Genomic DNA, 25931 nt, shown 5'->3' on the forward strand with positions numbered 1-25931 from the left:
TACCTCTCGCGTCACGATTTCGTTCTCCCGAGTCGCAAAGAAAAGGCGGCACAACTCGACGACTCTCAAACAGAAGGCGAGCGAAACTCGTCCGATCGAATACGGGAGCCCGAGCCGGAAGAAACGAACCCGACACTAAGTGTAGCAACGCGTCTTTGTTCGCCGAGAGCTGGACGAGCGTCCTGCAGCGGAAAGACCAAGCCAAGCGCGCAGACTCATGTCATCGACACGATCGCCACTCCCGACCGTCGCCGAGAACCCACCGGATCGAGTACAACGGGGGAAAGTGAGGAGGAGGGAGGAGGGGGGGAGAGGGGGGGGGGGACACCGCGATTCGAAACGCGTTCGAAAGCGTAACAACGGGGACTTGGACGCGCGAAGCGAATAAGGGGGCGGGCGATAGAGACGCGGAGAACGCGATCGTCGTTTGCCCAGTCGGCGCTCCATGAAAGATGGATGAATAAAATGCGAAGGGGCGTGTTGTCTTTTCTGTTTCAGGCGGCGGGAGGATCGACTTCCCATGCGTCGTCGTCGTCGTCGAACAGCGGTCGTCGCTTCTCGCGATCTCATCACGGCGACGAGGTCTACATCGGCAACTATAAGCTCATCAAGACGATTGGAAAGGGAAATTTCGCCAAGGTCAAACTGGCTCGACACGTTCTCACTGGAGTCGAGGTATTTCTACGCTTTTTCGAAGTCGTGCGAGTTTATCGGATGGTCTAGGTGGCGATTAAAATTATCGATAAGACGCTGCTGAATCCGAGTAGCCTTCAGAAGGTAGGTTTCGGCGGGGTGGGGCCCCCTACGGGGGAATCGTGTTTGCGGTTTTTCCAGCGTGCTGCTTCTTTGTCTTTGCGACGGGTTTCTTAGTCTCTCGCGCTTTTTTTAGCTCTATCGCGAAGTGCGGATCATGAAGATGCTCGATCATCCGAATATCGGTGAGCGTTTTGACGCGGAACACGCGCGCGCGTCGTAACGCGAACGCGTCTTTTCTCGCTAGTCAAACTCTTCGAAGTAATCGAAACGGACAAGACGCTCTATCTCGTCATGGAATACGCGAGCGGCGGTACGCGAAATCGAACAACAAACGCAGTGCGGCACAACGCGATTTCTTTCATAGGAGAAGTCTTCGACTATTTAGTCGCGCACGGGCGAATGAAAGAAAAGGAAGCCCGCGCAAAATTTCGTCAGGTGCGTGAATGAATTTCTGCGCAGCAAACGCGCAGCGAAACGTCTTCGTTCGTTCGTTCGTTCGTTCCCAGATCGTCTCGTCTGTACAGTATTGTCATCAGAAACACGTTATTCATCGAGACTTGAAGGTAAATCAGACCGAAAGTATTTGGAATCTTACTAGGGGGGTCTCTCAGGCGGAAAATTTACTTCTCGACGGCGAGATGAATATCAAAATTGCCGACTTTGGATTCAGCAACGAATTCACGCCGGGGAATAAGCTGGACACATTCTGTGGCAGTCCACCATATGCGGCACCGGAATTATTTCAAGGGAAGAAGTACGACGGTCCGGAAGTGGACGTTTGGAGTCTCGGAGTGATTCTGTATACACTCGTAAGTGGGAGTTTGCCGTTCGACGGGCAAAACTTGAAGGTGAGAAAAAGAAAAATATTTATTTTATTATTATTATTGATTTTTTGTTAGGAGTTACGAGAACGAGTTTTGAGAGGAAAGTATCGCATTCCTTTTTACATGTCAACAGGTATGTGCACGTCACGTGGTAAAATTTTTAATTGTTATAATTAATTTTTGTTTTCTGCGCAGATTGTGAGAATCTTTTGAAAAAATTTCTCGTTTTAAATCCAGCTAAACGTCAAGTATTAGAAGTGAGTGAGAAACGCTTTGGAGGGGAGGGGTTCCCACGACGACAATTCTCCCCTAGACGATTATGCACGACAGATGGCTCAATATCGGGTTCGAAGGCGAAGACTTGAGACCCTATGTTGAGCCAGAAGTCGACGTGAATGATACCGCTAGGACAGGTGAGTGTCTCATATTTCGAATAGAGAGAGAGTCGACGTCCTTTTTTATATAGAACTAATGGTCAAATTGGGTTTCACTACGGAAGAAATTCACGAATCCGTCACGAAGAATCTTTACAATGACGTCATGGCGACGTATCTTTTACTAGAACGAGGCCAATTGGTAAAGAGAATCATCAATAAGAAATGAGAGATAGTTAATTAATTAATTAATCTTTCTAGTCTCTTGATTCCATTGCTGTTGGCATTGGAAATCTCGGCACTGGAAACGCGTCTCGGGTCGCCGCCGCCGCCGCCGCTGCGACGACGACGTCATCGTCTTCGTCCTCGTCGTCGTCGTCGTCGCATCATCGCCCACGGGAGGCCGGTCATCCGTCGTCGTCGTCGTCGTCGTCGAAAACGCGTCATACGAATCCGCTCTTTCGAATGGGAAGTCCCACGGAGGCGGGAGACGGTGCGAAAACGACGAACGGCATGCCGCTGGCGACGGCGAGCAATCCCAAGGACGTCGCCGGCGACGACATGGACGTGAACGCGGGACGATGGGAAACAACGACGTCGTCGTCGTCGTCGTCGTCAAGACGACGCGGAGCGAGAACATCGCAAATAGTAAGAAATCGAGACTAGTTGCGGGTGTGTTAAAGGTCTCTTCCAGCCGATGGGGAGAAGAAATACGGTAAGCGCGACGACGAGTGCGCATCATGAAACAGCGGCTGACGCAGTGAGAAGGTAATAGAATTAAAACGCGCTTTTGTTATTTTTATTGTTCGTTTTCTCTAGGGGTCATCGTATTGTATCCGCTCCGCCGACGGAGGCGCCTCCCGTTGACGCGCTGCGAGGCGGAAAAGACGGCGAAGCGGGGTAAGTGAAATATCCTAAGATGTACAGTAGAATTAGGAGAAATTTCGTACGAAACTTCGAGATTTCTCAAAGCTAGTATTGATTTTCCGTGAAGACAATTAGCAATCGACTTCTTAGAAGAGCGCAATTGAAAATTCTTTTTTTTCTTTTTTCTTGTAGGTCGAATCGGAATTCGACGGCGGGTTTCAGCGCGCTGAGTTTCAAGGCGCGCAACAGCGCAATTCGGAGCACGTTCCACGCCGGGCAGACGCGCGACAAGATGAAACTGTTTCAGCCGAACGGCGGAATGGTCGTCGCTGACACGACGACCATGCCGCCGGGAACGAGTTCCGTGGCAGGTCATCGATCATTCTTCTCGAAACTCACGTCTAAATTCTCGAGAAAGTAAGAGAAATGGAGATACGATAGTAGAGTGGTGATTAATTGATAGTCATTTGAAAGGCAAATTAGTAGTAGAGCATATACATACTGTATAGATGATTAATTGATTGTCATTTAATGTTTATAGCGTGGGGGCGAGTATTAGTAGTAGAGTGGACATATAAATGATTAATTGAGAGTCATTGAGAAACGTTTTCAGAGACAAATAGTATAATCTCTTCCTTCCCTATAAATTAGTAGTAGAGTATACATATGTTTCAAGCATCTAATCTCTTCCTTTCCCTTACATAGATCCCTGGGCGAACAGGACTCTAAACCGCGCGCTCTCCGATTCACATTCAGCATGAAAACGACGAGTCAAATGGATCCGATCGACATAATGAAAGCGCTTCGCGACGCGCTCGACGGAAACGGCTGCGACTACGAACAGCGCGAGAAATTCCTTCTCCTGTGCGAGCACGGCGAGTCGGAAGAGACGACGGTTCAATTTGAAGTTGAAGTGTGCCGCCTGCCCCGTCTCTCCATGCACGGCGTCCGCTTCAAGCGAATATCGGGGAATTCCATAGCCTACAAGAACATCGCTTCGAAGATCAGCACGGATTTGAAAGTCTAGTCGGCGGAGGAGAGGGGGTTACATAGCTAAAAATGGGGTTGGTTTGGCGCGCCTCTCCTCTTTTCTTCTCTCCCCCCGTCTACCAACCGCATGCGCACGTGTTAGGCTTTGCACACCTCTCTATATCGTCTCTTTCACCTTAATAATTTTTTTCTTTTTCCGCCGTCAGGCACGTTTTGAAGTGACTGTGCCTCTTTGACGGTTTTTAATGGGTACTACGGTAGTCTCTTCCTATATGCAGTCTTTTCTCAATGTGTACGTGTGTGTGTGTATGTGTACGTGTGTTCATCATCTTTTTTTTTTTGTCTCTTGCTTCCTCCTCGTTCCTAGTTTTTTCCCCCTCTGTCGCGCGGAGACTCTACGTTGGTGATTTTAGTGAGTTTATATTGAGAAACGTCTTCCCCTACCATGACTCATTATTCTTATTATTCTTATTATTCTTATTAGCTGTAAATAAATACTAAATATATGCTGTGGGGGACCGAGTTTTCGTCGAAAAAACGCCTCTTTTTGTTATTTGAAATTCGAAACGGTCTTGCGGTAGGTGGGGAGCAAAGACGATTTCCATGACGCGTGGCGTTGGTTCCGCTTCCGCCTGCATCAAAGCCAGCGCTCGCGGTTACAAATAGGTAGCCACCTTGTGGAAATTACCTCATTAGTAGACGCTGATTTCGTTAGAAACAATCGAACGGTGACCACGTGAGACCAGGCGAGACCAAGAGCTGGACTAGATGAACTTCTAGTTGGACCTTGCCTGGAAGAAAAGTCGCATCAGGTATATAAGTTATTTTGTTTATAAAAATGCAGACCTTTGGGGTTTTAGAGCGGTTATCTAAGGGGGAAAAGGTAGATGTTTCTGTCTCTAAGAAGTCTCTAATTTTACCTGGTTGATGCAGACGACTGGTATTGATTTTCGTCTCGTTATTTCCATTAACTTGCGTCCGATATAGAGCAAAGCTTTGGCTTTTTCCACGGCTTCGTTCTGGTCGAAATCGGCTCTGAATACGGCGGCGAGGGAGTCAATGATAATTAGTTTAATATTCTTTTGTGATGTCATCTGTGGAAGGCGATCAATCAGAGCAGTGAGACCATCCTAAAGTCACTTCATTCTGGTATGATTCCACTGGTCAATTATTGGCCACTTACTGATGATGCAACGTGTTCTATACAGATTCTGTCGGTCAGTTGACCGACAGACGAAAAAATCATCTGATGTGTTTCTCGAAATGCAGTTGCCATCTGCATCAATCTCTTAGAAGGAAAAGAACACTCTGTGCTCACATACAAAGCCTCTGAGAAAAAGAGGTCACATGGAGAGAGGTAAAGCTGTACAATTACCTCCTCCTAATCCGCCCTTTTCAACGGGTAGCTGAACGGTGAGGCAAAGCTGCAGGCTCAGTTGCGTCTTCCCTGCACCGCTTTCTCCCGATATCTCCGTTATTCCGTCAGTCAGAAGCCCGCCTCCAAGACGGGCATCCATTTCAGGACAGCCAATGCTCAGACGGCGTCGAGAGACGCCTGCCTGCCACGTCTGCAAGGCAGTTTGCACCGACGGCAACGTCATGAGCTAATCCGGGATTTCGACAACGTATAAAATCTGCAAATATTGGCTCACTTTCTATTTTTAGATAGCGAGCACGCGCACACTGCACAATTCTTGTCGTCTCCATCAGGTGGATCGTCCGGTCCTTATCGTCTTTAACTGACCTTAGAGCGTCGCTTCCTTTTAGACGAGCCGAAAAGAAAGGCGCCTAGCGTCACGTGTATGCTCTTTGCCGAACCGCGCTCTCGAGGTTCGATCCACGATGACATCGGGGCCCCCTAAACCCCCGATGACTCATCGCTCCTAAAAGCCGGCTCGTTAGCGATTTTTCTCGCTTTTTTCAGGTTGTTGCCGAAGCGAAACGAATCGCGCCGCCGCTCGCCGCCGCTCTCGTTCCAATCGATACATGATCATCATCTCGCTCACGATAGACCGATACAAGAAATTCTGTCGCCTTCGTCATGGCTGCCATGGTCAACGTAGATCGAAAAAACACCGATCCCTATTATCGTTACAAGATGCCACGCCTTCTCGCAAAGGTTTGGGGGGGAAAAGAAAAAAAGGCGGGGGGGGGCGGGGTTGGTAATCATTGATTTTTAGGTGGAAGGTAAAGGAAATGGAATCAAAACGGTTGTAGTGAATATGGTTGAAATTGCGAAATCTCTTTCTCGTCCTCCTTCATGTGAGATAACTCTATTTATGTATAGATGTTTTTATTTCTATTGTCTTTATTATATGAAGATCCTTGCAAGTATTTTGGCTGCGAATTGGGCGCCCAGACTCAAATGGATGCCAAGAACGAACGCTACATTGTGAACGGGGCCCACGAGGGCGAACGCCTTCAAGAACTTCTCGACGGCTTCATCAAGAAATTCGTCATGTGCAACGAATGCGAAAACCCGGAAACTATACTCGTAAGATTAGACAAACGAAAATAATTGATACTGATTTGATATTTAGACTGTGGACAAGAGGGGAAATATCAACCAGGGCTGTTCCGCTTGCGGTCACCAATGCATGATCGATCCTCGTCACCGACTCACTACATTCATTGTGAAAAATCCGCCTTCAGGATCTCAGCCAACTGGGAAGAAGTGCGCTAAGAGGGGGGGGACACTTAGAGCAGCTATATGGTTTTTTTTCTCTCTCTTTCCCAGGGGAAGCAAAGAGAAGAAAGCGGCGGCGGCGAAAGAAAAGGAAAAGGAGAAGGAGAAAGTAAAGGCCAGTGGACACAAGTCGTCAAAGAAGGTAGTCTAGAGCAGAGTGCCCTTCATATCATTAATCTAAATTTGTGTTTTTTTTTTCCCCTTGTAGGAGGAAGAGGATGTGGAGTGGAGTGTCGACACGAGTGAGGAAGCTGTGAAGCAGAGAATGGGCGAATTGAGTGCCGGGGTCAAAACGTTGGCCGTGGACGAGGGATCGGGCAATCTCAACTCGTCCGAGCGTGTCGACGCCTTTTTTAAGTTCGTCCATGTAAGAGATCCAATTGCCTTTATCTATATATATAGAGAGAGATTATGATTATTATGTGTAGCAAAAGAATGTCAATGGGCTTTTGGTGAAGGATATTGGGGCGATTGTTCAGGAAGCGAAGAGGCTCGACGTTTTCGAAAAGGCTCCTCTTGTCTTGGCTGAGCTCCTCTTCGATAAGAACGTGCAGAAACAGATCAAGGAATATCGTGCCGTTTTTCTCAGGGTAAGTATGCTGGGCGTGGCGGGCGGGCGTTGAAACAAATCGGGGTCCCCTCGCTGGCGGGAAATAGTTGAAAAATCGTAAGCGAAAAAAACTAAAAAAAATTGTCAGGAGTGGGATTCGAACCCACGCCTCCAGAGGAGACTGCGATTCACATACGGGGCTTCTCCTGAACGCAGCGCCTTAGACCGCTCGGCCATCCTGACCTGTTGGAAATTTGCGGCTTATACGCTCGTTTTATATCGACGCTCTCTTTCTGCAGTTTGTGAATGGCAATAAGAGAGCGCAGAAGTACTTGCTTGGCGCGTTTGAGCAGCTGGTTGGAAGAGTTAACCCTGAACTGAAGCCGCGTTCCCCTTACATACTGAAAGAATTCTACGAACAAGATCTCCTTGAAGAGGAAGTCATTTTGGAGTGGGATCAAAAGGTAACAACAAAGTGAAAGTCTATAAAGCGGCATTCTAACTCGCAATAGGTGTCAAAACGATTCGTGGACAAGAAAATCGCCGAAGAAATTCATCAGAAGGCAGCACCTTTTGTCAAGTGGCTCCGCGAAGCGGAAGAAGGATCTTCAAGCGAGGAGGAAGGAGACGTCGAAGTTGTCTACTCTACCAAACCCCAAGTCAATTCCGTTGAAGAAAATGATGAAGATGGAGGTGATGATGGAGGTGGCATTGATATTGACGCCATCTGAGCTGTCTTGCTTTTTGAACTCTTGATTTTTTGTTGAACGTTGTCAAATGTCTGTCGCATGGTCTGTTATTGTCAACTGTCATTCAATCGTTAAGGAAAAATGCTTCAAAGGCGCGCGCCTAAGTGGTTGCTATGACAATCCCAATGCTGATCTCCCTCCCACAGTCAATAACTTATCAACATAACAAAGCAAAAGAAAGAACGGATTATGTAAAAAGATAAATGCCGAGTCTCGAGTCCCACGCGACACGAAGGAAAGGAAACGCCACAAAACGTACGTCATAGTGCTACTACAGTACTAAAATTTGCCTATACACCCTTCTACTGTTAGGGTCGTTTCGCCGCCGCTTGCTGCGCGACAGCTATCGCGTCTCTCCACTCCGCTCCGGCTTCGGTTGTGACTGAAAGACCGGGGCTGTCATTATACGGGATAGGCGTGAGTTACCGCGTCTGACTTACGTCCGCGCAATTTGTACGTTCTTCCCGGGTATACGATGTGAAACGTACAGTCCTCTTCCATGTCAGAGACGCTAACGATCTTTTTTAGATCTATCGTGCCCGACGGCGTGCTTTTCTGCGCGAGAAAGCGATCTCGAAACGGGGTCCCGATATTTTCGGGCTTTTTCTCACCGCTCCTTTGAAGTAGTGTAGCTGTTTGCCGTTGAGAACGAATTTTCGTAGCTTCCAGTCGGTATTTACGACGCCGCGCTTGTACATATTGCCTTCTTTGATCGTTTTTCGCAACACGTAGTCGTCCGCCATTGTCAAATCCGGGCTCGAAACAGAGCACTTGAAATTAATCCGTCGCGTTGGCAACAAGAATGGCGAAGGTGTTCGTCAACTGCGTCGATCAGTTCTCGGGCAAAAATATAAGCCAAGTCGGCGCCATAGCGAGAATCGACGACATTTTCATTGATCGCATCTCTTGGCGCAGGTTTTCACTCAGTCGATCGTCGGCGGAACGCTGGGCGAAGCGCAAGACGACGAAGAGGGCTCGGAAATCGAGGGAACGGGATCGCTAAAGCCGCACTATCACGTCGTCGGAACGCTGAAAGATTCGGAAGCCCTAAAACCGGACTGGGTCGACGAAATCGTGCCGGTAAAAACGATTTTTACGACAGTGACGTAAAACCAGAGAGGAATGGTATTTCATTTAGAATTCGAATCGCGATGATTTGTTGGAGATGTTAATGACCTGCGACGTGATTGTGTACGACATTAATCAAGATTTGGACGAAGTGGATGAAGCTGGTTGGGCCGTTGAAGGTGAAATCAATACCTTATTTATTTATTTATTTATTGAAGCCTGTAGCTTTGCATTCTCAACTCGACGTCATCAAAGAGCAAAAGATTTTTATTTGTCTATCAACGATTATGACGTGGGCCAGAAGCAAGCCTCTGGATCCAGTAAAAAATAAACTTTTTTTATTTTTTGAGTGACTTGCATGTGTAGGAGGACCCCGATATTCCTTTCACGGAAGACGACTACAGAAAGAGAAGGCCTCATCCGAATTTCAAGCATCACATTGCAGTGGAAAAACAAGTCATCAAACTAGGGAAAACGGTACAAAAAATCGCTACAGACATAAAAAATATTGATTGAATTCTCAAAATCTAGAACAAATCCAAGTTTTGCTCTTATGTAATTGCCAGTGGATTGGCATACGGATGCGGCGAAAATATCTTTCATTTTCTATTCAAGGCACGTGAACAAACACAAGTAACGTTATCTATTTTAGATATATTTTATTTAGAGCGCTTGGCTTGGGGAAGTTGACGCTTTGAATGTATTTGGAAACGGTCAGAACGTCATTCCAATGATACACATTAGAGATCTGGCATGGTTAGTCATAAAAACGCTCAATATAAAATACTTAGGTCTTTGCTTTAGCGTTCTCTTGAATGTGGCTGATGGAAAGCCCAAAACGCGTTACCTTGTGGCTGTAGACAGTGGCCAATTGTCCCTGGAAGAAGTCGTCAAGGTGAGAATAGAATCCAAAAATTGAATCAGCGAGTCAATAAAATTTTTTCGTAGAACATCAGTACGAATCTTGGGACAGGTAAAGTGAAGTTTATTCCAAGGGAAGAAGCTCTTCTAGATAAAGACCTTTCAGTAAGAATGCTTAGTCTTTGTCTTTTTTCGAAAAGAAATGCTCTCTTTTAGCAAAAGGACTTTGATCATTTGTTGGTGAATTTGCGCATGGAAGGCACGTACGTGAAAGAGAACATGCAAATCGAATGGGTCAGCGAAATGGGCATGGTGGAAAACATTGACGTCGTCATTCGAGAATTCAAAGACACTCGTGGATTATTGGTGATAATTATTAATAGAGAGTAGAATCCAGTGGCGAGATATTTGAATTTTTAGCCGGTGAGGATTTGCGTTCTTGGTCCGCCGGCGGCGGGAAAAACGACGCTGGCGGAGAAGCTGTGTCGTCACTTCAAGATTCATCACGTCAAAGTGATGGACGTGATACGCGAGACGATTCAGCAGTTGGAGCGCAGCGCGGCGAGAGCCGACACGGAGGATTTGGACGAAGATGACGACGCGCAAGCTCAAAAGGATAAGGAGTATTTGGAATTGTTGAGGGAAAGTCAAGAGAATAACGACGGTAAGTAAAGAGTTCAAGAGGGGGGGAGGACATAGCTGAGTCTCTTTCTCTAGGGAGATATGAAGACCAGTACATGATTAACTTTTTCAGAAAGAAACTGAAATCGATGCCTTGTCAAAATCAGGTAAGAAGCGGAGGCGAATTGGGGCTCCCCCTTTGAAAAAAGAGCTCCAGATTCTAATAAAGCCCCATGGGTACGGTTTATGGTAGTAGTACAACGTATGTGCCCATGATTTGAAGTAATAGTGCCCCACTTCCCAGTGAAAGATAGAGCTCTAGGGGGACTATTAGAGCGAGTACGTATACACGTGTATGCTCTGTAGGGTTTTGTGCTTGATGGTTATCCAAAAACGTATGAGCAAGCCAAAGATCTGTTTGCAAGTGAGAAGAATTACACGAGCCCTTTTGGCACTAATATTATTATTGGGGTACAAGATGAAGATGAAGAGGAGGAGGAAGGAGAAGGTCAATCGCCTGAATATGACAAGACCATCATGCCAGGTATAGATAGAGAGAAAACATGCATTGAATAAAAATCCAGCGTTCTTCTGTTTAGAGCTCGTCGTCGCTTTGGACTCCTCTGACGATTTTTTGAAAGAGAGGATTATGAATCTTCCGGAGACGGAGGTAGAGGGAACTCATAATTCTGAAGCAGGTGAGGGCTCAGAAATTGGGAGAGCAACTTGGGACTTTTTTATCTCTTTTTTTCTTAGAGTTTCTTCGTCGATTGTCGCTCTATCGCGATTTGAATACGGAAGACAATACGGTGTTGAACTACTTCGATGAACTGGAAATTCATCCGGAGACGTTTGAGATTCCCGCCACTCAATGCGAAGTGATGCTGAAGAAAATAAAGAAGGAGATCGGCGAACCAAGAAACTACGGTAAGAGAGAGAGTACTGTATTACTACAAAATCAAAGAAACTTTTCCTTTTTTAGGTCCTACGCCAGAAGAACTCGCTGAAATGCAAAGAAAGGCAACAGAAGAACGAGTAAGAGACTTGCGTATGTAGAATAGAGCCGTATATAGCTAGGAAATCCAGCTGCAAAGAGAAGCGAAGGAGAAAGAGGAAAGGGAGCGACAGGAAGTGGCGGAAGCGGCTGAAACGCAGAGAAAACGCTCCGAATGGGTAAGAGAATACCTTCATGAGCTGATTTGGTGGCGATATTGCTCTCCTTAGCAAGGACGCTTCGAAGAAGTGAAGGCCGAAGAGCGCGAGATGCTGGAAACGCAATCGTACCCACTGAGAAACTATCTCCTCAAAAACGTGATGCCTACATTGACACAGGGACTGATTGAAGTGTGCAAAGTACGACCAGACGACCCAGTCGATTTTCTGGTAAGAAAAATACCCCCCAAAAGACTCCGATAACATACATGTATTATACTAATACTAATAGGCCGAGTATCTATTCGAGAACAATCCTCAGATTGACTAGCAAAAACTCTCTGGTAATACTACTATTTTAACCGAAAAATGACGTCAGAACCAAACGCCGGCACTTTCGACGGACGTTCCTTGCGTGGGTAGGTGCGATCGAATCGAGCTGTAGGAAAACGATCCCGGCTTGATCGATGGGCGTGGCGCCGTTTGTATCGAAGTTCGCGGATCGGGCGAGATTTCGACTTCGGGAACGGGTGGAAGTGAGCTACGGCCGTGCGATGAACCGCGTCTCGTTCGTCTGTTGTCCGATTCCGGCTCTGAATGGCCGATCGGCGTCATTTCCAGTTCGTCGTCGTCGTTCGGCGAACGACGATCGTGTCGTCCCGTTATGTCGAATTCGTCGCGTTGGCAGAACAGTTTGTAAATGAGAACGCCGGTTACAATGAGCAAAAGAAGAAGAAACAGGCCAGGTATCAATCCAGCGAGAAGGAGCGTCGCCATCTATCCGGGTCTTTATTTTTTCAGTTTTCACATTCCATATTTTCCATCTTCCACTGCCGCGGCGCGCTACCATGGATCCGAAACGGTAAGCGAATGAGTCGCCGCCTAGAGCGAGAGGGGTCCCCACGTCGTGACAGTGACTTTGTGCATGGTTTTGCTCTTGTCGTTTGGACGGTAGGCGTGTCCCTTTCCCGACGGCGTTTGCTCCAGATCAAGCCGAAGAGGATTTGCTATTATTGATCGCGCTTGTTTCGCAGCGATTACGCTTTCAAGCTGATACTACTTGGCGACGTATGCTCTGGAAAAACGTCTCTATGTCATCGGTTCCTGGTAAATACAAGCAATCGACTCGTTGGCGACCCACTTTTCCCGGACCCTCGTCTCCTGCGCCGGCGTGAGTTTTTCTTCTAGAGCAATGATGCCGCGTTCACACTACCCAACGAAGCCACTATCGGCGTCGATTTCGTAAGTCGAAAACGAAGACGATTTTTTCGTGCGACAATGTGCAACTTAGGGGAGTCGAACTATCAATTTGGACGGCGAAACGATCATTTTACGAATCGTGCGTGAAATTTATATCGATCCTTAGAACAGTTTTGACATACATTGCACTAATTATGCATATTTGTTTTTCCTAGTTTGACACGACCGGCCAGAAAAGCGTCATGTCAAGGCTGCGTCCGTTGTATCGAGGAGCACACGGAATAATCATCGTCTATAATGTAACACGCCAGGTAAGCGCCAAGTATGAAAAAATGACTTTTTCTAATAATTTTATCTAGGACACTTTCGACGGTGTGAAACGATGGCTTCAGGAAGTAGATCGATATGCTGAGAAGGGAGTGAGCAAGATGATAATTGGCAGCCAATGTGATTTGATGTCGCCTAGAGTAGTACCATACACCACAGCAAAAGTAGGGAAGAAACAATGATCGCTGAACCTTCTATAATCTTCGTCTTTCCCTCTCAGGAATATGCCGATCAATTGGGAATCCCGTTCTTAGAGACGAGTGCTAAAGACGGAAAGAACGTGGAACAGGCGTTCATGACAATGGCGGCGGAGATAATGTACAGGGTAGGTCCAGTCACGAGAATGAAAGGTAGAAGAGCAACGTATTGGCCAGAGAAGATAGAGTGCAATTCTGCCGATTTCTTATGTATGAAGCGTTGATGTGGAGGAGATCTCTTGCAGAAGCCGAAGAGCGCTGTTCTCAGCAGGCTGAAAGACTAAAAGTAGTCGAAAGCCAAACAAAGAGTCTTGAGGAAGAAAAGCGAAATTTTGAGGAAAAAAAACGAAATTTACGGCATCTACTTGGTAATTTTAGTGTCGTAATTATTTTTCATGAACAAAAATTTTGCTTGCTAGGGCAAAGTGAGCAGAAGTGCTTACAGCTCAGTCAAAGAGTTGACCACTTGACTGAAATTGTTAAAGAGAAGGATGCTAAAATAGCGAGGTTGCAAGAATTCGAAAACTTCATAAACATCCTTCCTGAAGACGTTCATCTTACTGGCGTGCGTCTAGGAAAAGGAGCCTATGGCAGTGAGAACTTGAATGCGCTTCAGCAGGAAATTGCGATTCGTTTTTTATAGAAGTGGACATTGGGCATTGGCGAGGTTCACCCGTTGCCGTCAAGACTTTCCATGAGTCGATTAAAAGCGAGCATTATTGTGCACTCTTTCGTCAAGAAATGGAAATCTGTAGCCGCATTCGTCATCCCAACATTGTAGCTATTTGCGGTGTCATAATCATGGATGACACACCTTTTCAAATAATCACTAATCTACTGGAAGGATCTCTCTGCGACGTCATAAAAGCGTCCCTATCCTCAAAGTCTCTAACCCTGAAAGAGAAGGTCGATTTGAGTCTCGGCTTTGTCGCCGGCATTTGCTATCTTCACCAACTTCGTCCAACACCAGTTCTCCATGGCGACATCCGCTCAACCAACATTTTGGTAACAGCGACAATGGTGGCTCAAGTTGGCGATCTAGGATCAGCGCGATTCTCGGACGCCTCTCTCTCAGCCGGTATTCATAGCGTTGAATACATTGCACCGGAACGACTTGATGGGAGCCAAGCGAGAAACACAGCCCAAGCTGATGTCTGCAGTCTGGGTGTGACATTGGGTGAGTTGATGACGTGCAGGGAGCCAATTAAAGCCGAGCGGTACTCTCAAATGGAAATGATTGGGCATGACGATATGAAAGTTATGTGTGTGCAGATGATCAATCGTAGGCCACGTGAGCGACCAAGCGCACAAGCTTGTCTTCAAGTTCTGGAAGGAATTTGCCACACTGATGAATATAGTCAATGCCCTCCCAAGCGAATGGTGAAAGGCAAATTACACAGGGAAGATGAAGTGACTCTTGTGGATGGGCCATGGTAGAGTAGAATTGTACCTCTTTTTATTGTCTTCATGTGTAACCGATAAGCGTTCTTAAGTTTGTAGCATTAGCCTGAAGGACCTGATTTTAGTGATGCCTACATTGACACAGGGACTGATTGAAGTGCGCAAAATACGACCAGACGACCCAGTCGATTTTCTGGTAAGAAAAATACCCCCCAAAAGACTCCGATAACATACATGTATTATACTAATACTAATAGGCCGAGTACATATCTATTCGAGAACAATCCTCGGATTGACTAGCAAAAACTCTCTGGTAATACTACTATTTTAACCGAAAAATGACGTCAGAACCAAACGCCGGCACTTTCGACGGACGTTCCTTGCGGGGGTATTTGCGATCGAACGCTCGAGCTGTAGAAAAACGATCCCTGCTTGAAGGACTTGATCGATGGGCGTGGCGCCGTTTGTATCGAAGTTCGCGGATCGGGCGAGATTTCGACTTCGGGAACGGGTGGAAGTGAGCTGCGGCCGTGCGATGAACCGCGTCTCGTTCGCCTGTTGTCCGATTCCGGCTCTGAATGGCCGATCGGCGTCATTTCCAGTTCGTCGTCATCGTTCGGCGAACGACGATCGTGTCGTCCTGTTATGTCGAATTCGTCGCGTTGGCAGAACAGTTTGTAAATGAGAACGCCAGTTACAATAAGCAAAAGAAGAAGAAACAGGCCAGGTATCAATCCAGCAAGAAGGAGCGTCGCCATCTATCCGGGTCTCGATCCGACTTGCGATCCGTCAGTTCCCGGCCACTCGGCGCGAACCTCTTCCCTCCTTCGATTCCACTGCCGCTCTACCATGAATCCGGAATAGTAAGCGAAAAGCGTTTTAGAATGAGTCGCCGCCTAGAGCGAGAGGGGTCCCCTCGTGACCGTGTGCATGGTTTTCCTCTTGTTTCGCAGCGATTACCTTTTCAAGCTAGTTCTAATTGGCGACTCAGGCGTTGGAAAATCGTGTCTACTTCTTCGGTTCGTGGTAAGTGCACGCAATCGACTCACTTTCGATCTCTTCGACGGTTTTCTCTCTCTTGCGCAAGCGTGAGTTTCTCTTCTAGGACGACACGTTCATCAGCACGATCGGCGTCGATTTCGTAAGTCGAAAACGAAGACGGAATTTCTTTTTCGCGACAATTAGTAACTTAGAAAATCCGGACTATCGATTTGGACGGCAAAACGATCAAGTTACAAATCGTACGTGAAATTATATCAATCCTTAGAACAGTTTTGATTGTGCATATTTGGGTTTTCCTATAGTGGGACACGGCCGGCCAAAAACGCTTCGAGACAATCACGTCTAGCTACTATCGAGGAGCACACGGAATAATCGTCGTCTATGATGTAACGGATCAGGTGAGTATGAGCAAAAATGAATTTTTTTCTACTACTACTTTTTCTCTATATAGGAGAGTTTCAACAATGTGAATGAATGGCTTCGGAAAATAGATCGATATGCCCGCGAGGGAGTCAACAAGCTGCTAGTTGGCAACAAATGCGATTTGACAACGAAGAAAGTCGTAGACTACACCACAGCGAAAGTAGAGAGAGAAGAAAAGAAATCTTCTATAATAATAATAATAATAATATTTCGGACACAAAAACTTTAGGAATATGCCGATCAATTGGGAATCCCATTCTTAGAGACGAGTGCTAAAAAGGCGACGAACATAGAACAGGCGTTCATGACGATGGCAGTGGAGATAAAGAACAGGATGGGTCCCGTCGTGAGTCTGGATTCGAAAAAGATCAAAGTGGGTCCCGGTAAGAGCGAGCCCGTTCAGCAGAAGGGCGGGTGCAGGTGCTGCTAAAAATTGAACTTTTTATTTTTCTGCTTATGGTGATGTATTTGGGGATATTTGAGTGTGTGCACGTGGAGATGGGTTCATGGCAAAGTAGAATTGCGTCTATTTTTTATCTTTTTATCTTTTATTGTTTTACATGTGCCGCTCTTATGACCAGTCTTACCATTATGTTCAAATTTCAAATATGTTTATGAGCTAAAGGGCCTGAATTGGTCACGGTGAAACGTTTGCTTCCATCGGTTGATTCAATGAAGCATTGCTTCAATCGGTTGAAGCAAATAAAGTTTACGGCGATTTATCGTGTCCGTCTGGCTCTGCTCCTCTCAAGTATCCGGGTCTCGATCCGTCAATTCCCGGCCACGTTGTGTGTGACGTCAGCGCAAAAGAGTAAAGAGGGAAAGAAGACCTCGATATCCCACTTCCCTCCTTCGATTCCACTGCCGCTCTACCATGAATCCGGAATAGTAAGCGAAAAGCGTTCTAGAATGAGTCGCCGCCTAGAGCGAGAGGGGTCCCCTCATCATCACATGACCGTGTGCATGGTTTTCCTCTTGTTTCGCAGCGATTACCTTTTCAAGCTACTTCTAATTGGCGACTCAGGCGTTGGAAAATCGTGTCTACTTCTTCGGTTCGCGGTAAGTGCACGCAATCGACTCGTAGGCGACCCACTTTCGATCTCTTCCCTCCCCCGGGCCCCCGACGGTTTTCCCCCTCTCTTGCGCAAGCGTGAGTTTCTCTTCTAGGACGACACGTACACGGAATCGTACATCAGCACGATCGGCGTCGATTTCGTAAGTCGAAAACGAAGGACGGAATTCTTTTTCGCGAAAATTAGGTAACTTAGAAAATCCGAACTATCGATTTGGACGGCAAAACGATCAAGTTACAAATCGTACGTGAAATTTATTTATATCAACCCTTAGAACAGTTTTGACACCTAATGTATACATTGCACTAATTATTATGCATATTTTAGTGGGACACAGCCGGCCAAGAACGCTTCAGGACAATTACGTCTAGCTACTATCGAGGAGCACACGGAATAATCGTCGTCTATGATGTAACGGATCAGGTGAGTATGAGGAAAAAATGATTTTTTTTCTACTACTATTTTTTTTCTATAGGAGAGTTTCAACAATGTGAAACAATGGCTTCAGGAAATAGACCGATATGCCTGCGAGGGAGTCAACAAGCTGCTAGTTGGCAACAAGTGCGATTTGACAACGAAGAAAGTTGTAGACTACACCACAGCGAAAGTAGAGAAAAAAGAAAAATCTTCTATAATAATATTTCGAAAAAAATTTATTAGGAATATGCTGATCAATTGGGAATCCCATTCTTAGAGACGAGCGCTAAAAACGCGACGAACGTAGAACAGGCGTTCATGACGATGGCGGCGGAGATAAAGAACAGGATGGGCCCCGTCGTGAGTCCGGATTCGAAAAAGATCAAAGTGGGTCCCGGTAAGAGCGAGCCCGTTCAGCAGAAGGGCGGGTGCTGCTGAAAAAAAATTCGAATTTTTCGCGTTTTTTCTGCTCGCCGTGATGTATTGGGGATATTTGGGATATTTGAGTGTGCTAACTTGAGAGTGTAGCTAGGAGTCATTTTTATGCGTTCTCTCTCACTCCATATAGACTCTGTTGTGTCAATGTGTCTTTGTTTGTGCGTACCCGGAATGTATGTTTTTTTTGCCGACGAAAAACTTATGTATTGGTATTGGTATTTGAGGAGGGATCTCAGCAAAGCTTACAATTACACGCGTACGGATCTCTAGGATTCTCTCACGAATCACATGATGGAGTCATCTGACTGACCTTTGTCTAAACAAAGATGTCGTTCGTTGCGTTTTCTGTTCTCTGCGTCGTTGCTGGCGTTTTCGCTACGCCGGGAGGCGTGAATGAGATCGATCCGAGCGATTCGAACGTCCAGGCGGCGGCCGACTTCGCTGTGGGCGAAATCAGCGCCCAATCGAAGACCGTCAATCCGTACGTTCGCACGTCGATCAGTGGAACGCAACAGGTAAAGCAGCGCGTGAAGCGGAACGTTTTTATTTGAGTGAGGCCCCCTTTGGGGGTTTCGTAGGTTGTCGCAGGATTAAAATACGAATTGACTATCAAAGTCGCCGAGTCGTCAACGTGTTCGAAAACAGACGAGCTGAGCTTGGATTTGTGCACCGTTGACATGACAACGGTAGGCAGATTCTTCAATAAGTGCAATTTAGTTTATAATTTCTTTTCAGATTCATTATTTCCGTGCTGTCGTCTTGTGGCAGTCGTGGATGTCACCGGATTATACGCTGTTAGAATTTAACGAGGTTCTATCAATACTATACTGTAGTACATTTATGTGAAAACAATGCTCTTTTCTCCTAAGGTTCCTCCAAGTGATGAGGAGGCGAAATTTCAGTCGTTTCTTGCCAGCTATGCTAGAACGTACACTAATGATGTCAAACGTGAGTCTATAGATATGGGATTCTGCAGTGATTTATTATGGAATTTTTTTTAGAATACGAAATGAAACTGATGACGTTTCAGGACAATCTTAAAACTATTCAACAGCTTCAAGCCAACGAACAGGGAACAGCGCAATATGGCATCAACGAGTTCTCCGATATTTCTGGTACTTAGATCGCAAGCCAAAATTAATTGAATTGAATTTCTTTTGTAGCACAGGAATTCTTGTCAACTCATGCCATGGCCAATGGATTTCCCGAAAGTGACGTCGAATTGCCTATGGCTCCTAAGCTCTCAACTGATATCCCAACATCAGTTGACTGGAGAGAAAAAAGTAAATGGGGACTGAAGGGAGATTCTTTATAACACGGAACTTGCGTCTTTATAGATGTTGTGACGCCGGTTAAGAACCAGGGCAGCTGTGGCTCCTGCTGGGCTTTCTCCGTGACGGGAAACATCGAGGGACAATGGGCTATTCACAAGGGAAAACTGATCTCCCTTTCTGAACAGGGTAAGGGAAAATTAGATGATTTGTTCTAGGAGTTTCATTACGCGTGTCTTTAGAGTTGGTTGACTGTGACAAGGTTGATCACGGATGCGAAGGCGGTCTTCCATGGAATGCGTTCAAACAAATCATGGCACTTGGTAGGGTGGTTTCTTAGTTAATAAATTAGATATGATTTTCTTATTAAGGTGGATTGGAAACGGAGTCTGATTACCCGTATAAGGCCGCCGATGGAATGTGCCACTTTGAAAAGAGCAAAGTCGTTGTCAATATCAATGGCTCGCTTAACATATCAAGTGATGAAGATCGTAAGTTGAGAGCGAGAATTTGGAATCAAATGCCATATTTTGTATTTTCAGAAATGGCTGCCTGGTTGGCTAGCAACGGTCCTATCACCATTGGAATCAATGCCGCGGCTATGCAGGTCAATTTTGATAGTATTGCTGTGTGTAGAGAATTGAGCGCTGTTTGTGTTATTCAGCATTATCATGGAGGTATAGCTGATCCGTGGACCATCTTCTGTCGGCCGTCTCAAATCGATCACGGCGTTCTCATTGTTGGCTATGGACAAGGTACAGTTAAGAGACAAGAAGGTCGTTAAATTAACTTTCTGATATATTCAGATGGTTCAAAGCCGTTTTGGATCATCAAGAACAGGTAGGAGAATTTTTCCATTTATTGATTGATTATCACTACAAAGATATGTGTTTCTAGTTGGGGCACGTCTTGGGGTGAAAAGGTGTGCTTAGATAAGCCTATGTTCCTGAGAAGTCATTGTATTTGTATATTTTTTTCTATAAGGGCTACTACAGGATCATTCGCGGAAAAGGGAAGTGTGGACTGAACAGAATGCCAACTTCAGCCACAGTAGCTTAGTACGTAGTCTGCTTGTGGACGTTTGCTAATGAAAAACTACTGTAGATTGGAATTTTAGGAGGATCTCTCAGCGAAACTTAATTTACACGCGTAGGAGACTTAGTCTGGAGGCCAGACCCTCGCTCGGGGGAGGACGCCCCGAAACACGAGTGAAGTGTGCGCATTACACCAGACCCTCCTCGGGTCTGGCCTCCAGGGCCGGCCTCCAGACTATAGGAGACTCTCTCACGAATCACATGATAGAGTCATCTGACTGACCTTTGTCGAAACAACATGTTCGTTGCGCTTTCTATTCTCTGCGTCGTTGCTAGCGTTTTCGCTCCTGCGCCGCCGGGAGGCGTGAAGGAGGTCGACCCAACCGATCCAAACGCCCAGGCGGCGACCGATTTCGCTGTGGCCGAAATCAGCGCCCAATCGAAGGCCGTTAATCCGTACGTTCGTACGTCGTTTGAAGGAACGCAGCAGGTGAAGCGACGCGCGATACGAAGCGTCTTTGTTGAATAAACGAGGCCTCTTTCGGGGGGGATTCTCGATAGGTTGTCTCCGGATTAAAATACTATCTTACTATCAAAGTCGCTGAGTCGTCAACGTGTTCGAAAACAGATGAGCTGAGCTTGGATTTGTGCACCGTTGACATGACGACGGTAAACGGGTTTTCAGTGTACGTGCAATTTTAATATGTTTCTTTTCAGATTCATTATTTCCATGCTATCGTCTTTTGGCAGTCGTGGAAGTCGCCAGCTTATACGCTGTCAGAATTTAACGAGGTTTTATGACTACTATAGTATATTTATGTGAAATCAATGCTCTTTCTCCTAAGGTTCCTCCCAGTGATGAGGAGGCGAAATTTCAGTCGTTTCTTAGTGGCAATACCAGAACGTACACTAATGACGTCAAACGTAAGTCTATATTAGATATGTGATTCTGCAGTGCAGGGATTTATTATTGAATTTTTTTTAGAATACGAAATGAAACTGATGACGTTTCAGGACAATCTTAAAATTATTCAACAGCTTCAAGCCAACGAACAGGGAACGGCCGAATACGGCATCAATGAGTTCTCCGATATTTCCGGTACTTCGCCCACAAGACAAAATTAATTGAATTGAATTTCTTTGTAGCGCAGGAATTCTTGTCAACTCGTGCCATGGCCAATGGATTCCCCGAGAGTGACGTCAAATTGCCTATGGCTCCTAAGCTCTCAACTGATATCCCAACATCAGTTGACTGGAGAGAAAAAAGTAAATGGGATTGAGGGAGATTCTTCATAACACAAACTTCGTCTTTGTAGATGTTGTGACGCCTGTTAAGAACCAGGGCAGCTGTGGCTCCTGCTGGGCTTTCTCCACGACGGGAAACATCGAGGGACAATGGGCTATTCACAAGGGAAAATTGGTCTCTCTTTCCGAACAGGGTAAGTGAGGATTTGTTCTAGGAGTTTCGTTACGCGTGTCTTTAGAGTTGGTTGACTGTGACAAAGTTGATCACGGATGCGAAGGCGGTCTTCCATCGAATGCGTACAAACAAATCATGAAACTTGGTAGGGAGGAAAGGTTTCTTTATAAATTAAATATGATTTCTGATTAAGGTGGATTGGAAACGGAGGCTGAGTACCAGTACAAGGCCGCCGATGGAAAGTGCCACTTTGAAAAGAGCGAAGTCGTTGTCAATATCAATGGATCACTTAACATATCAACTGATGAAGATCGTAAGTTGAGAGCGCGAATTTGGAATCAAATTCCATCTTTCATATTTTCAGAAATGGCTGCCTGGTTGGCTAGCAACGGTCCTATCTCCATTGGAATCAATGCTGCGGCTATGCAGGTCAATTTTGATAGTATTGCTGTGTGTAGAGAATTTGAGCATTTTTTGTTACGCAGTTTTATCTTGGAGGTATAGCTGATCCGTGGACCATCTTCTGTCTGCCATCTCATCTCGATCACGGCGTCCTCATTGTCGGCTATGGACAAGGTACAGTTAATTAAGAGACAAGGAGGTTGTAAATTAACTTTCTGATATATTCAGATGGTTCAAAGCCGTTTTGGATCATCAAGAACAGGTAGGAGAATTTTTCCATTTATTGATTGATTATCACTACAAAGATATGTGTTTCTAGTTGGGGCACGTCTTGGGGTGAAAAGGTGTGCTTAGATAAGCCTATGTTTCTGAGAAGTCATTGTATTTGTATATTCTTTTTCTCTAGGGCTACTACAGGATCATTCGCGGAAAAGGGAAGTGTGGACTGAACAGAATGCCAACTTCAGCCACAGTAGCTTAGTACGTAGTCTGCTTGTGGACGTTTGCTGATGAAAAACTACTGTAGATTGGAATTTTAGGCACGCGTAGGAGACTCTCTCTCACGAATCACATGATATAGAGTCATCTGACTGACCTTTGTCGAAACAACATGTTCGTTGCGCTTTCTATTCTCTGCGTCGTTGCTAGCGTTTTCGCTCCTGCGCCGCCGGGAGGCGTGAAGGAGGTCGACCCAACCGATCCAAACGCCCAGGCGGCGGCTGACTTCGCTGTGGCCGAAATCAGCGCCCAATCGAAGGCCGTTAATCCGTACGTTCGTACGTCGTTTGAAGGAACGCAGCAGGTGAAGCGACGCGCGATACGAAGCGTCTTTGTTGAATAAACGAGGCCTCTTTCGGGGGGGGATTCTCGATAGGTTGTCTCCGGATTAAAATACGATCTTACTATCAAAGTCGCTGAGTCGTCAACGTGTTCGAAAACAGATGAGCTGAGCTTGGATTTGTGCACCGTTGACATGACGACGGTAAACGGGTTTTCAGTGTACGTGCTATTTTAATTTATTTCTTTTCAGATTCATTATTTCCATGCTATCGTCTTTTGGCAGTCGTGGAAGTCGCCAGCTTATACGCTGTCAGAATTTAACGAGGTTTTATGACTACTATAGTATATTTATGTGAAATCAATGCTCTTTCTCCTAAGGTTCCTCCCAGTGATGAGGAGGCGAAATTTCAGTCGTTTCTTAGTGGCAATACCAGAACTTACACTAATGACGTCAAACGTGATTCTATATTAGATATGTGATTCTGCAGTGCAGGGATTTATTATTTAGAATACGAAATGAAACTGATGACGTTTCAGGACAATCTTAAAAGTATTCAACAGCTTCAAGCCAACGAACAGGGAACAGCGCAATATGGCATCAACGAGTTCTCCGATATTTCCGGTATTTAGCCCACAAGCCAAAATTAATTGAATCGAATTTCTTTGTAGCGCAGGAATTCTTGTCAACTCGTGCCATGGCCAATGGATTCCCCGAGAGTGACGTCGAATTGCCTATGGCTCCTAAGCTCTCAACTAATATCCCAACATCAGTTGACTGGAGAGAAAAAAGTAGGTGGAGGACTAACAGAAGATTCTTTATAACACGGAACTTGCGTCTTTATAGATGTTGTGACGCCTGTTAAGAACCAGGGCAGCTGTGGCTCCTGCTGGGCTTTCTCCACGACGGGAAACATCGAAGGACAATGGGCTATTCACAAAGGAAAACTGGTCTCTCTTTCTGAACAGGGTAAGGGAAAATTAGATGATTTGTTCTAGGAGTTTCATTACGCGTGTCTTTAGAGTTGGTTGACTGCGACAAGGTTGATCACGGATGCCAAGGCGGTCTTCCATCGAATGCGTACAAACAAATCATGGCACTTGGTAGGGGGGCGTTTCTTTATAAATTAAATATGATTTTCTGATTAAGGTGGATTGGAAACGGAGGCTGAGTACGGGTACAAGGCCGCCGATGGAAAGTGCCACTTTGAAAAGAGCGAAGTTGCTGTCAATATCAATGGCTCGCTTACCATATCAACTGATGAAGATCGTAAGTCGAGAGCGCGCGAATTTGGAATTAAAAGTCATATTTCGTATTTCAGAAATGGCTGCCTGGTTGGCTAGCTACGGTCCCATCTCCATTGGAATCAATGCCGCGGCTATGCAGGTCTATTTTGATTTGTACTGCTGTGTGTAGAGAATTGAGCGCTGTTTGTGTTATTCAGCATTATCTTGGAGGTATAGCTGATCCGTGGACCATCTTCTGTCTGCCATCTCATCTCGATCACGGCGTTCTCATTGTCGGCTATGGACAAGGTACAGTTAATTAAGAGACAATGAGGTCGTTGAATTAACTTTCTGATATATTCAGATGGTTCAAAGCCGTTTTGGATCATCAAGAACAGGTAGGAGAATTTTTCCACCAATTGATTATGCAAAGACATGTGGTTTTTATTGCTCTAGTTGGGGCGCGTCTTGGGGTGAAAAGGTACGCTTAGATAAGCATCTGTTCCTCTCACAGAGACGTCATTGTATTTGTTTCTTTTTTCAGGGTTACTACAGGATCATTCGCGGAAAAGGGAAGTGTGGACTGAACAGAATGCCAACTTCAGCCACAGTAGCTTGATCAGTCGAAGGACGGGATTGAGTTAGGGAAAAATTTTCTCTCTTTGATATTAGGCTCAATCTTTTAGTCGTTTGTTTCATTTGTTTTTGTTTTGTGTAAAATTCAATACGGGGAATCGTGCTCTCCAAGAAAACATGCTCGTAGCCGAAGCCTTGCGCGTTTTCGGCGATGCTGATTCGTTCGTGGTGAGGTCCAGCTGCGGAAATCGCAGAAATTGGTGGATGAGCGTGCGGAAGCAGATGAACCCTCCCAAACGGACTTTTCACGACGCCGATCAAGGGCTGAATTCCTTCTTGATAGCAAACTAACGCTTCGCTGTATTTTTCGCCTGAATCGAGCTCGGCAGCTCGTCGCAACAGACTAACGGCAGACTCCATCGTTATAGCGTGCGCTGTGTGAAGTACGCCGCGCGAATTCGTGGAGAAAAACGCCGGTAATTGCTCAGTTCAATTCACTTTATTTTTATACACTGCGCTACAACAAAATGCTTACTTTTTAAAAACGACTTCAATTCTGATTCGGACGATGAAAATTCGTTGAGTTCTTTGCCTCGATCTTCGATCCAACCTAAAAAAAAAAGAAGTTAGTTATCTGTCAAATAATCGCTGTACGTACCTTTTGATTTGCGTCCGTATTAGCGTTATCCAGGCTACACCGCGTGGAGGTTCGGACGCTTCGTAGCCCAGGCGAGTCTTCGCAAAGCGATGACCCCCTTCCAAAAACTTTCGGGCGAGTTGCGGGTCCTCGGCCAATCCATTCAGTACCCACCTGGATGAGGATCGGCCCCTAATACCGAAACCCCGGTGCGCTGGTACCAAAGCCTTCGGTATGTCTTCCTGAGAAGAACCGGGCCTTGTGGATTGGAGAGAGGCTGACTGCTGTTTGTAGGAGTCGACAATGAAGACAGTGCAATGGAGGAATCGAAGGCTCCTGGGCTGGATCATCGTCGGTCTAATCGCGTCGTTCGGGTGAGAAAAGTGCCGGCAACCAGACCATAGTTGAACACCCCCTCCAAGCCGTATCCACTCAGCTTAACGCGGATCGTGCTTGTTGACGACAATAAGACCTCAAACGATCCGTCTGCCCAGTGCGTAGACCGAGGCCGAAGCCCCCCATCGCCCCGCTTACGAGCTCCGGCACGGAATTAACCGTGGGCCACGCTGAGATCCAACTATCCTCACTTGCCTTCTGCCAAATCTCCCGAG

General features: G+C 46.0%; 10 protein-coding genes and 1 non-coding gene across 17 annotated transcripts; 8 read left to right on the top strand and 3 right to left on the bottom strand.

The window, feature by feature from the left end:
- Positions 1-34: 34 nt before the first annotated feature.
- LOC136189171 (MAP/microtubule affinity-regulating kinase 3-like) lies at positions 35-4333 on the top strand. Its single transcript, XM_065977044.1, has 17 exons — positions 35-286; positions 499-675; positions 724-777; positions 890-938; positions 1001-1066; positions 1121-1191; positions 1263-1319; positions 1368-1604; positions 1656-1713; positions 1776-1837; positions 1894-1993; positions 2047-2156; positions 2216-2602; positions 2649-2722; positions 2774-2854; positions 3014-3238; positions 3527-4333. The coding sequence occupies exons 1-17, from the start codon at positions 218-220 to the stop codon at positions 3846-3848; spliced, it is 2199 nt and encodes a 732-aa protein (XP_065833116.1). The 5' UTR covers positions 35-217; the 3' UTR covers positions 3849-4333.
- Positions 3500-5414, bottom strand: LOC136189178 (DNA repair protein XRCC3-like). Its single transcript, XM_065977058.1, has 6 exons — positions 5187-5414; positions 4995-5140; positions 4732-4941; positions 4658-4680; positions 4500-4602; positions 3500-4443 (listed from the first exon to the last, which is right to left on the bottom strand). The coding sequence occupies exons 1-6, from the start codon at positions 5410-5412 to the stop codon at positions 4309-4311; spliced, it is 843 nt and encodes a 280-aa protein (XP_065833130.1). The 5' UTR covers positions 5413-5414; the 3' UTR covers positions 3500-4308.
- Positions 5415-5482: 68 nt separating this feature from the next.
- LOC136189177 (eukaryotic translation initiation factor 5-like) lies at positions 5483-7891 on the top strand. 2 transcript variants are annotated; one of them, XM_065977057.1, is made up of 11 exons: positions 5483-5521; positions 5579-5641; positions 5736-5930; positions 5992-6073; positions 6133-6305; positions 6352-6485; positions 6549-6639; positions 6706-6864; positions 6926-7087; positions 7347-7511; positions 7560-7891. In XM_065977057.1, exons 3-11 carry the CDS (start codon positions 5853-5855, stop codon positions 7776-7778), a joined length of 1263 nt encoding a protein of 420 aa, XP_065833129.1. In that variant the 5' UTR covers positions 5483-5521; positions 5579-5641; positions 5736-5852; the 3' UTR covers positions 7779-7891. The 2 variants fall into 2 exon arrangements, with proteins under 2 accessions (XP_065833129.1, XP_065833128.1); XM_065977056.1 differs by having other exon boundaries at positions 5502-5641.
- Trnal-cag (transfer RNA leucine (anticodon CAG)) lies at positions 7190-7290 on the bottom strand. Its single transcript is given in 2 exon segments — positions 7190-7234; positions 7253-7290. It is a non-coding gene; the product is annotated as a tRNA-Leu (tRNA).
- A 55-nt stretch (positions 7892-7946) lies between the features above and the next one.
- On the bottom strand, positions 7947-8553 carry LOC136189181 (pleckstrin-like). The gene is made up of 3 exons (XM_065977062.1): positions 8408-8553; positions 8237-8351; positions 7947-8178 (listed from the first exon to the last, which is right to left on the bottom strand). The coding sequence occupies exons 1-3, from the start codon at positions 8537-8539 to the stop codon at positions 8105-8107; spliced, it is 321 nt and encodes a 106-aa protein (XP_065833134.1). The 5' UTR covers positions 8540-8553; the 3' UTR covers positions 7947-8104.
- Positions 8322-11884, top strand: LOC136189172 (adenylate kinase 7-like). 2 transcript variants are annotated; one of them, XM_065977046.1, is made up of 20 exons: positions 8323-8655; positions 8712-8876; positions 8935-9043; positions 9090-9184; positions 9231-9341; positions 9396-9479; positions 9532-9620; positions 9669-9759; positions 9813-9890; positions 9942-10091; positions 10146-10389; positions 10443-10513; positions 10713-10770; positions 10825-10890; positions 10946-11044; positions 11103-11273; positions 11329-11381; positions 11433-11519; positions 11571-11729; positions 11791-11884. In XM_065977046.1, exons 1-20 carry the CDS (start codon positions 8599-8601, stop codon positions 11827-11829), a joined length of 2076 nt encoding a protein of 691 aa, XP_065833118.1. In that variant the 5' UTR covers positions 8323-8598; the 3' UTR covers positions 11830-11884. The 2 variants fall into 2 exon arrangements, with proteins under 2 accessions (XP_065833117.1, XP_065833118.1); XM_065977045.1 differs by having other exon boundaries at positions 8322-8655; positions 10713-10890.
- A 101-nt stretch (positions 11885-11985) lies between these two features.
- On the top strand, positions 11986-14805 carry LOC136189173 (uncharacterized). Of its 3 annotated transcripts, XM_065977048.1 has the most exons (12): positions 11986-12244; positions 12300-12360; positions 12533-12605; positions 12687-12740; positions 12790-12837; positions 12914-13009; positions 13058-13189; positions 13246-13375; positions 13441-13590; positions 13642-13815; positions 13866-14439; positions 14495-14621. In XM_065977048.1, the coding sequence occupies exons 1-12, from the start codon at positions 12199-12201 to the stop codon at positions 14496-14498; spliced, it is 1542 nt and encodes a 513-aa protein (XP_065833120.1). In that variant the 5' UTR covers positions 11986-12198; the 3' UTR covers positions 14499-14621. The 3 variants fall into 3 exon arrangements, with proteins under 3 accessions (XP_065833120.1, XP_065833119.1, XP_065833121.1); XM_065977047.1 differs by having other exon boundaries at positions 13866-14805; XM_065977049.1 differs by having other exon boundaries at positions 11996-12244; positions 12454-12740; positions 13866-14804.
- Positions 14806-15421: 616 nt separating this feature from the next.
- Positions 15422-16681, top strand: LOC136189180 (ras-related protein Rab-1A-like). The gene is made up of 7 exons (XM_065977061.1): positions 15422-15486; positions 15577-15649; positions 15729-15764; positions 15817-15864; positions 15928-16023; positions 16077-16208; positions 16278-16681. The coding sequence occupies exons 1-7, from the start codon at positions 15473-15475 to the stop codon at positions 16476-16478; spliced, it is 600 nt and encodes a 199-aa protein (XP_065833133.1). The 5' UTR covers positions 15422-15472; the 3' UTR covers positions 16479-16681.
- A 130-nt stretch (positions 16682-16811) lies between these two features.
- Positions 16812-18260, top strand: LOC136189179 (ras-related protein Rab-1A). The gene is made up of 7 exons (XM_065977059.1): positions 16812-16936; positions 17035-17107; positions 17216-17263; positions 17317-17364; positions 17449-17544; positions 17597-17728; positions 17782-18260. The coding sequence occupies exons 1-7, from the start codon at positions 16923-16925 to the stop codon at positions 17974-17976; spliced, it is 606 nt and encodes a 201-aa protein (XP_065833131.1). The 5' UTR covers positions 16812-16922; the 3' UTR covers positions 17977-18260.
- Positions 18261-18271: 11 nt separating this feature from the next.
- LOC136189175 (cathepsin L-like) lies at positions 18272-24861 on the top strand. 3 transcript variants are annotated; one of them, XM_065977054.1, is made up of 14 exons: positions 18272-18491; positions 18555-18662; positions 18712-18786; positions 18846-18924; positions 18978-19091; positions 19140-19259; positions 19314-19436; positions 19490-19570; positions 19619-19738; positions 19790-19854; positions 19912-20002; positions 24472-24505; positions 24564-24588; positions 24652-24861. In XM_065977054.1, exons 1-14 carry the CDS (start codon positions 18303-18305, stop codon positions 24724-24726), a joined length of 1299 nt encoding a protein of 432 aa, XP_065833126.1. In that variant the 5' UTR covers positions 18272-18302; the 3' UTR covers positions 24727-24861. The 3 variants fall into 3 exon arrangements, with proteins under 3 accessions (XP_065833126.1, XP_065833125.1, XP_065833124.1); XM_065977053.1 differs by lacking the exons at positions 24472-24505; positions 24564-24588; positions 24652-24861 and adding exons at positions 20054-20087; positions 20145-20169; positions 20232-20387 and having other exon boundaries at positions 18274-18491; XM_065977052.1 differs by lacking the exons at positions 18272-18491; positions 18555-18662; positions 18712-18786; ... (6 more) ...; positions 19790-19854; positions 19912-20002 and adding exons at positions 22642-22905; positions 22978-23085; positions 23134-23208; ... (6 more) ...; positions 24203-24267; positions 24326-24416.
- LOC136189176 (cathepsin L-like) lies at positions 20537-22693 on the top strand. Its single transcript, XM_065977055.1, has 14 exons — positions 20537-20771; positions 20843-20950; positions 20999-21073; positions 21127-21205; positions 21267-21380; positions 21428-21547; positions 21598-21720; positions 21766-21846; positions 21895-22014; positions 22066-22130; positions 22187-22277; positions 22332-22365; positions 22423-22447; positions 22510-22693. Exons 1-14 carry the CDS (start codon positions 20580-20582, stop codon positions 22582-22584), a joined length of 1302 nt encoding a protein of 433 aa, XP_065833127.1. The 5' UTR covers positions 20537-20579; the 3' UTR covers positions 22585-22693.
- Positions 24862-25931: the final 1070 nt, after the last annotated feature.

The sequence above is a fragment of the Oscarella lobularis genome, chromosome 7 (assembly GCF_947507565.1).
Source record: "Oscarella lobularis chromosome 7, ooOscLobu1.1, whole genome shotgun sequence".
Taxonomy (NCBI): domain Eukaryota; kingdom Metazoa; phylum Porifera; class Homoscleromorpha; order Homosclerophorida; family Oscarellidae; genus Oscarella; species Oscarella lobularis.

Excerpts from the sequence above, each read along its gene's own strand:
- LOC136189180 (XM_065977061.1), top strand. Across the intron at positions 15,765-15,816 it reads GCACGATCGGCGTCGATTTC|AAAATCCGGACTATCGATTT; the intron begins GTAAGTCGAAAA and ends TTAGTAACTTAG. Across the intron at positions 16,209-16,277 it reads TAGACTACACCACAGCGAAA|GAATATGCCGATCAATTGGG; the intron begins GTAGAGAGAGAA and ends CAAAAACTTTAG.
- LOC136189181 (XM_065977062.1), bottom strand. The coding sequence starts at position 8,539 with ATGGCGGACGACTACGTGTTGCGAAAAACGATCAAAGAAGGCAATATG. Across the intron at positions 8,352-8,407 it reads TACACTACTTCAAAGGAGCG|AAAAGCACGCCGTCGGGCAC; the intron begins GTGAGAAAAAGC and ends TTTCTCGCGCAG. Across the intron at positions 8,179-8,236 it reads AACGTACAAATTGCGCGGAC|TCACAACCGAAGCCGGAGCG; the intron begins GTAAGTCAGACG and ends CCGGTCTTTCAG.
- LOC136189171 (XM_065977044.1), top strand. The coding sequence starts at position 218 with ATGTCATCGACACGATCGCCACTCCCGACCGTCGCCGAGAACCCACCG. Across the intron at positions 778-889 it reads ATCCGAGTAGCCTTCAGAAG|CTCTATCGCGAAGTGCGGAT; the intron begins GTAGGTTTCGGC and ends CGCTTTTTTTAG. Across the intron at positions 3,239-3,526 it reads ACGTCTAAATTCTCGAGAAA|ATCCCTGGGCGAACAGGACT; the intron begins GTAAGAGAAATG and ends TCCCTTACATAG.
- LOC136189177 (XM_065977057.1), top strand. The coding sequence starts at position 5,853 with ATGGCTGCCATGGTCAACGTAGATCGAAAAAACACCGATCCCTATTAT. Across the intron at positions 6,640-6,705 it reads GACACAAGTCGTCAAAGAAG|GAGGAAGAGGATGTGGAGTG; the intron begins GTAGTCTAGAGC and ends TTCCCCTTGTAG. Across the intron at positions 6,865-6,925 it reads CCTTTTTTAAGTTCGTCCAT|CAAAAGAATGTCAATGGGCT; the intron begins GTAAGAGATCCA and ends TATTATGTGTAG.
- LOC136189173 (XM_065977047.1), top strand. The coding sequence starts at position 12,199 with ATGAGAACGCCGGTTACAATGAGCAAAAGAAGAAGAAACAGGCCAG. Across the intron at positions 13,190-13,245 it reads TACCATACACCACAGCAAAA|GAATATGCCGATCAATTGGG; the intron begins GTAGGGAAGAAA and ends TTTCCCTCTCAG. Across the intron at positions 13,816-13,865 it reads AGGAAAAGGAGCCTATGGCA|AAGTGGACATTGGGCATTGG; the intron begins GTGAGAACTTGA and ends CGTTTTTTATAG.
- LOC136189178 (XM_065977058.1), bottom strand. The coding sequence starts at position 5,412 with ATGACGTTGCCGTCGGTGCAAACTGCCTTGCAGACGTGGCAGGCAGGC. Across the intron at positions 5,141-5,186 it reads AAAGGGCGGATTAGGAGGAG|AGGCTTTGTATGTGAGCACA; the intron begins GTAATTGTACAG and ends TCTTTTTCTCAG. Across the intron at positions 4,603-4,657 it reads ACCGCTCTAAAACCCCAAAG|GCAAGGTCCAACTAGAAGTT; the intron begins GTCTGCATTTTT and ends CTTTTCTTCCAG.
- LOC136189176 (XM_065977055.1), top strand. The coding sequence starts at position 20,580 with ATGTTCGTTGCGCTTTCTATTCTCTGCGTCGTTGCTAGCGTTTTCGCT. Across the intron at positions 21,721-21,765 it reads GGTCTCTCTTTCCGAACAGG|AGTTGGTTGACTGTGACAAA; the intron begins GTAAGTGAGGAT and ends GCGTGTCTTTAG. Across the intron at positions 22,015-22,065 it reads CATATCAACTGATGAAGATC|AAATGGCTGCCTGGTTGGCT; the intron begins GTAAGTTGAGAG and ends TCATATTTTCAG.
- LOC136189172 (XM_065977045.1), top strand. The coding sequence starts at position 8,599 with ATGGCGAAGGTGTTCGTCAACTGCGTCGATCAGTTCTCGGGCAAAAAT. Across the intron at positions 9,621-9,668 it reads CACATTAGAGATCTGGCATG|CGTTCTCTTGAATGTGGCTG; the intron begins GTTAGTCATAAA and ends TCTTTGCTTTAG. Across the intron at positions 10,092-10,145 it reads AAGACACTCGTGGATTATTG|CCGGTGAGGATTTGCGTTCT; the intron begins GTGATAATTATT and ends TTGAATTTTTAG.
- LOC136189175 (XM_065977052.1), top strand. The coding sequence starts at position 22,714 with ATGTTCGTTGCGCTTTCTATTCTCTGCGTCGTTGCTAGCGTTTTCGCT. Across the intron at positions 23,673-23,727 it reads AGTTGACTGGAGAGAAAAAA|ATGTTGTGACGCCTGTTAAG; the intron begins GTAGGTGGAGGA and ends GCGTCTTTATAG. Across the intron at positions 24,589-24,651 it reads GCGCGTCTTGGGGTGAAAAG|GGTTACTACAGGATCATTCG; the intron begins GTACGCTTAGAT and ends TTCTTTTTTCAG.
- LOC136189179 (XM_065977059.1), top strand. Across the intron at positions 17,264-17,316 it reads GCACGATCGGCGTCGATTTC|AAAATCCGAACTATCGATTT; the intron begins GTAAGTCGAAAA and ends TAGGTAACTTAG. Across the intron at positions 17,365-17,448 it reads AAACGATCAAGTTACAAATC|TGGGACACAGCCGGCCAAGA; the intron begins GTACGTGAAATT and ends TGCATATTTTAG.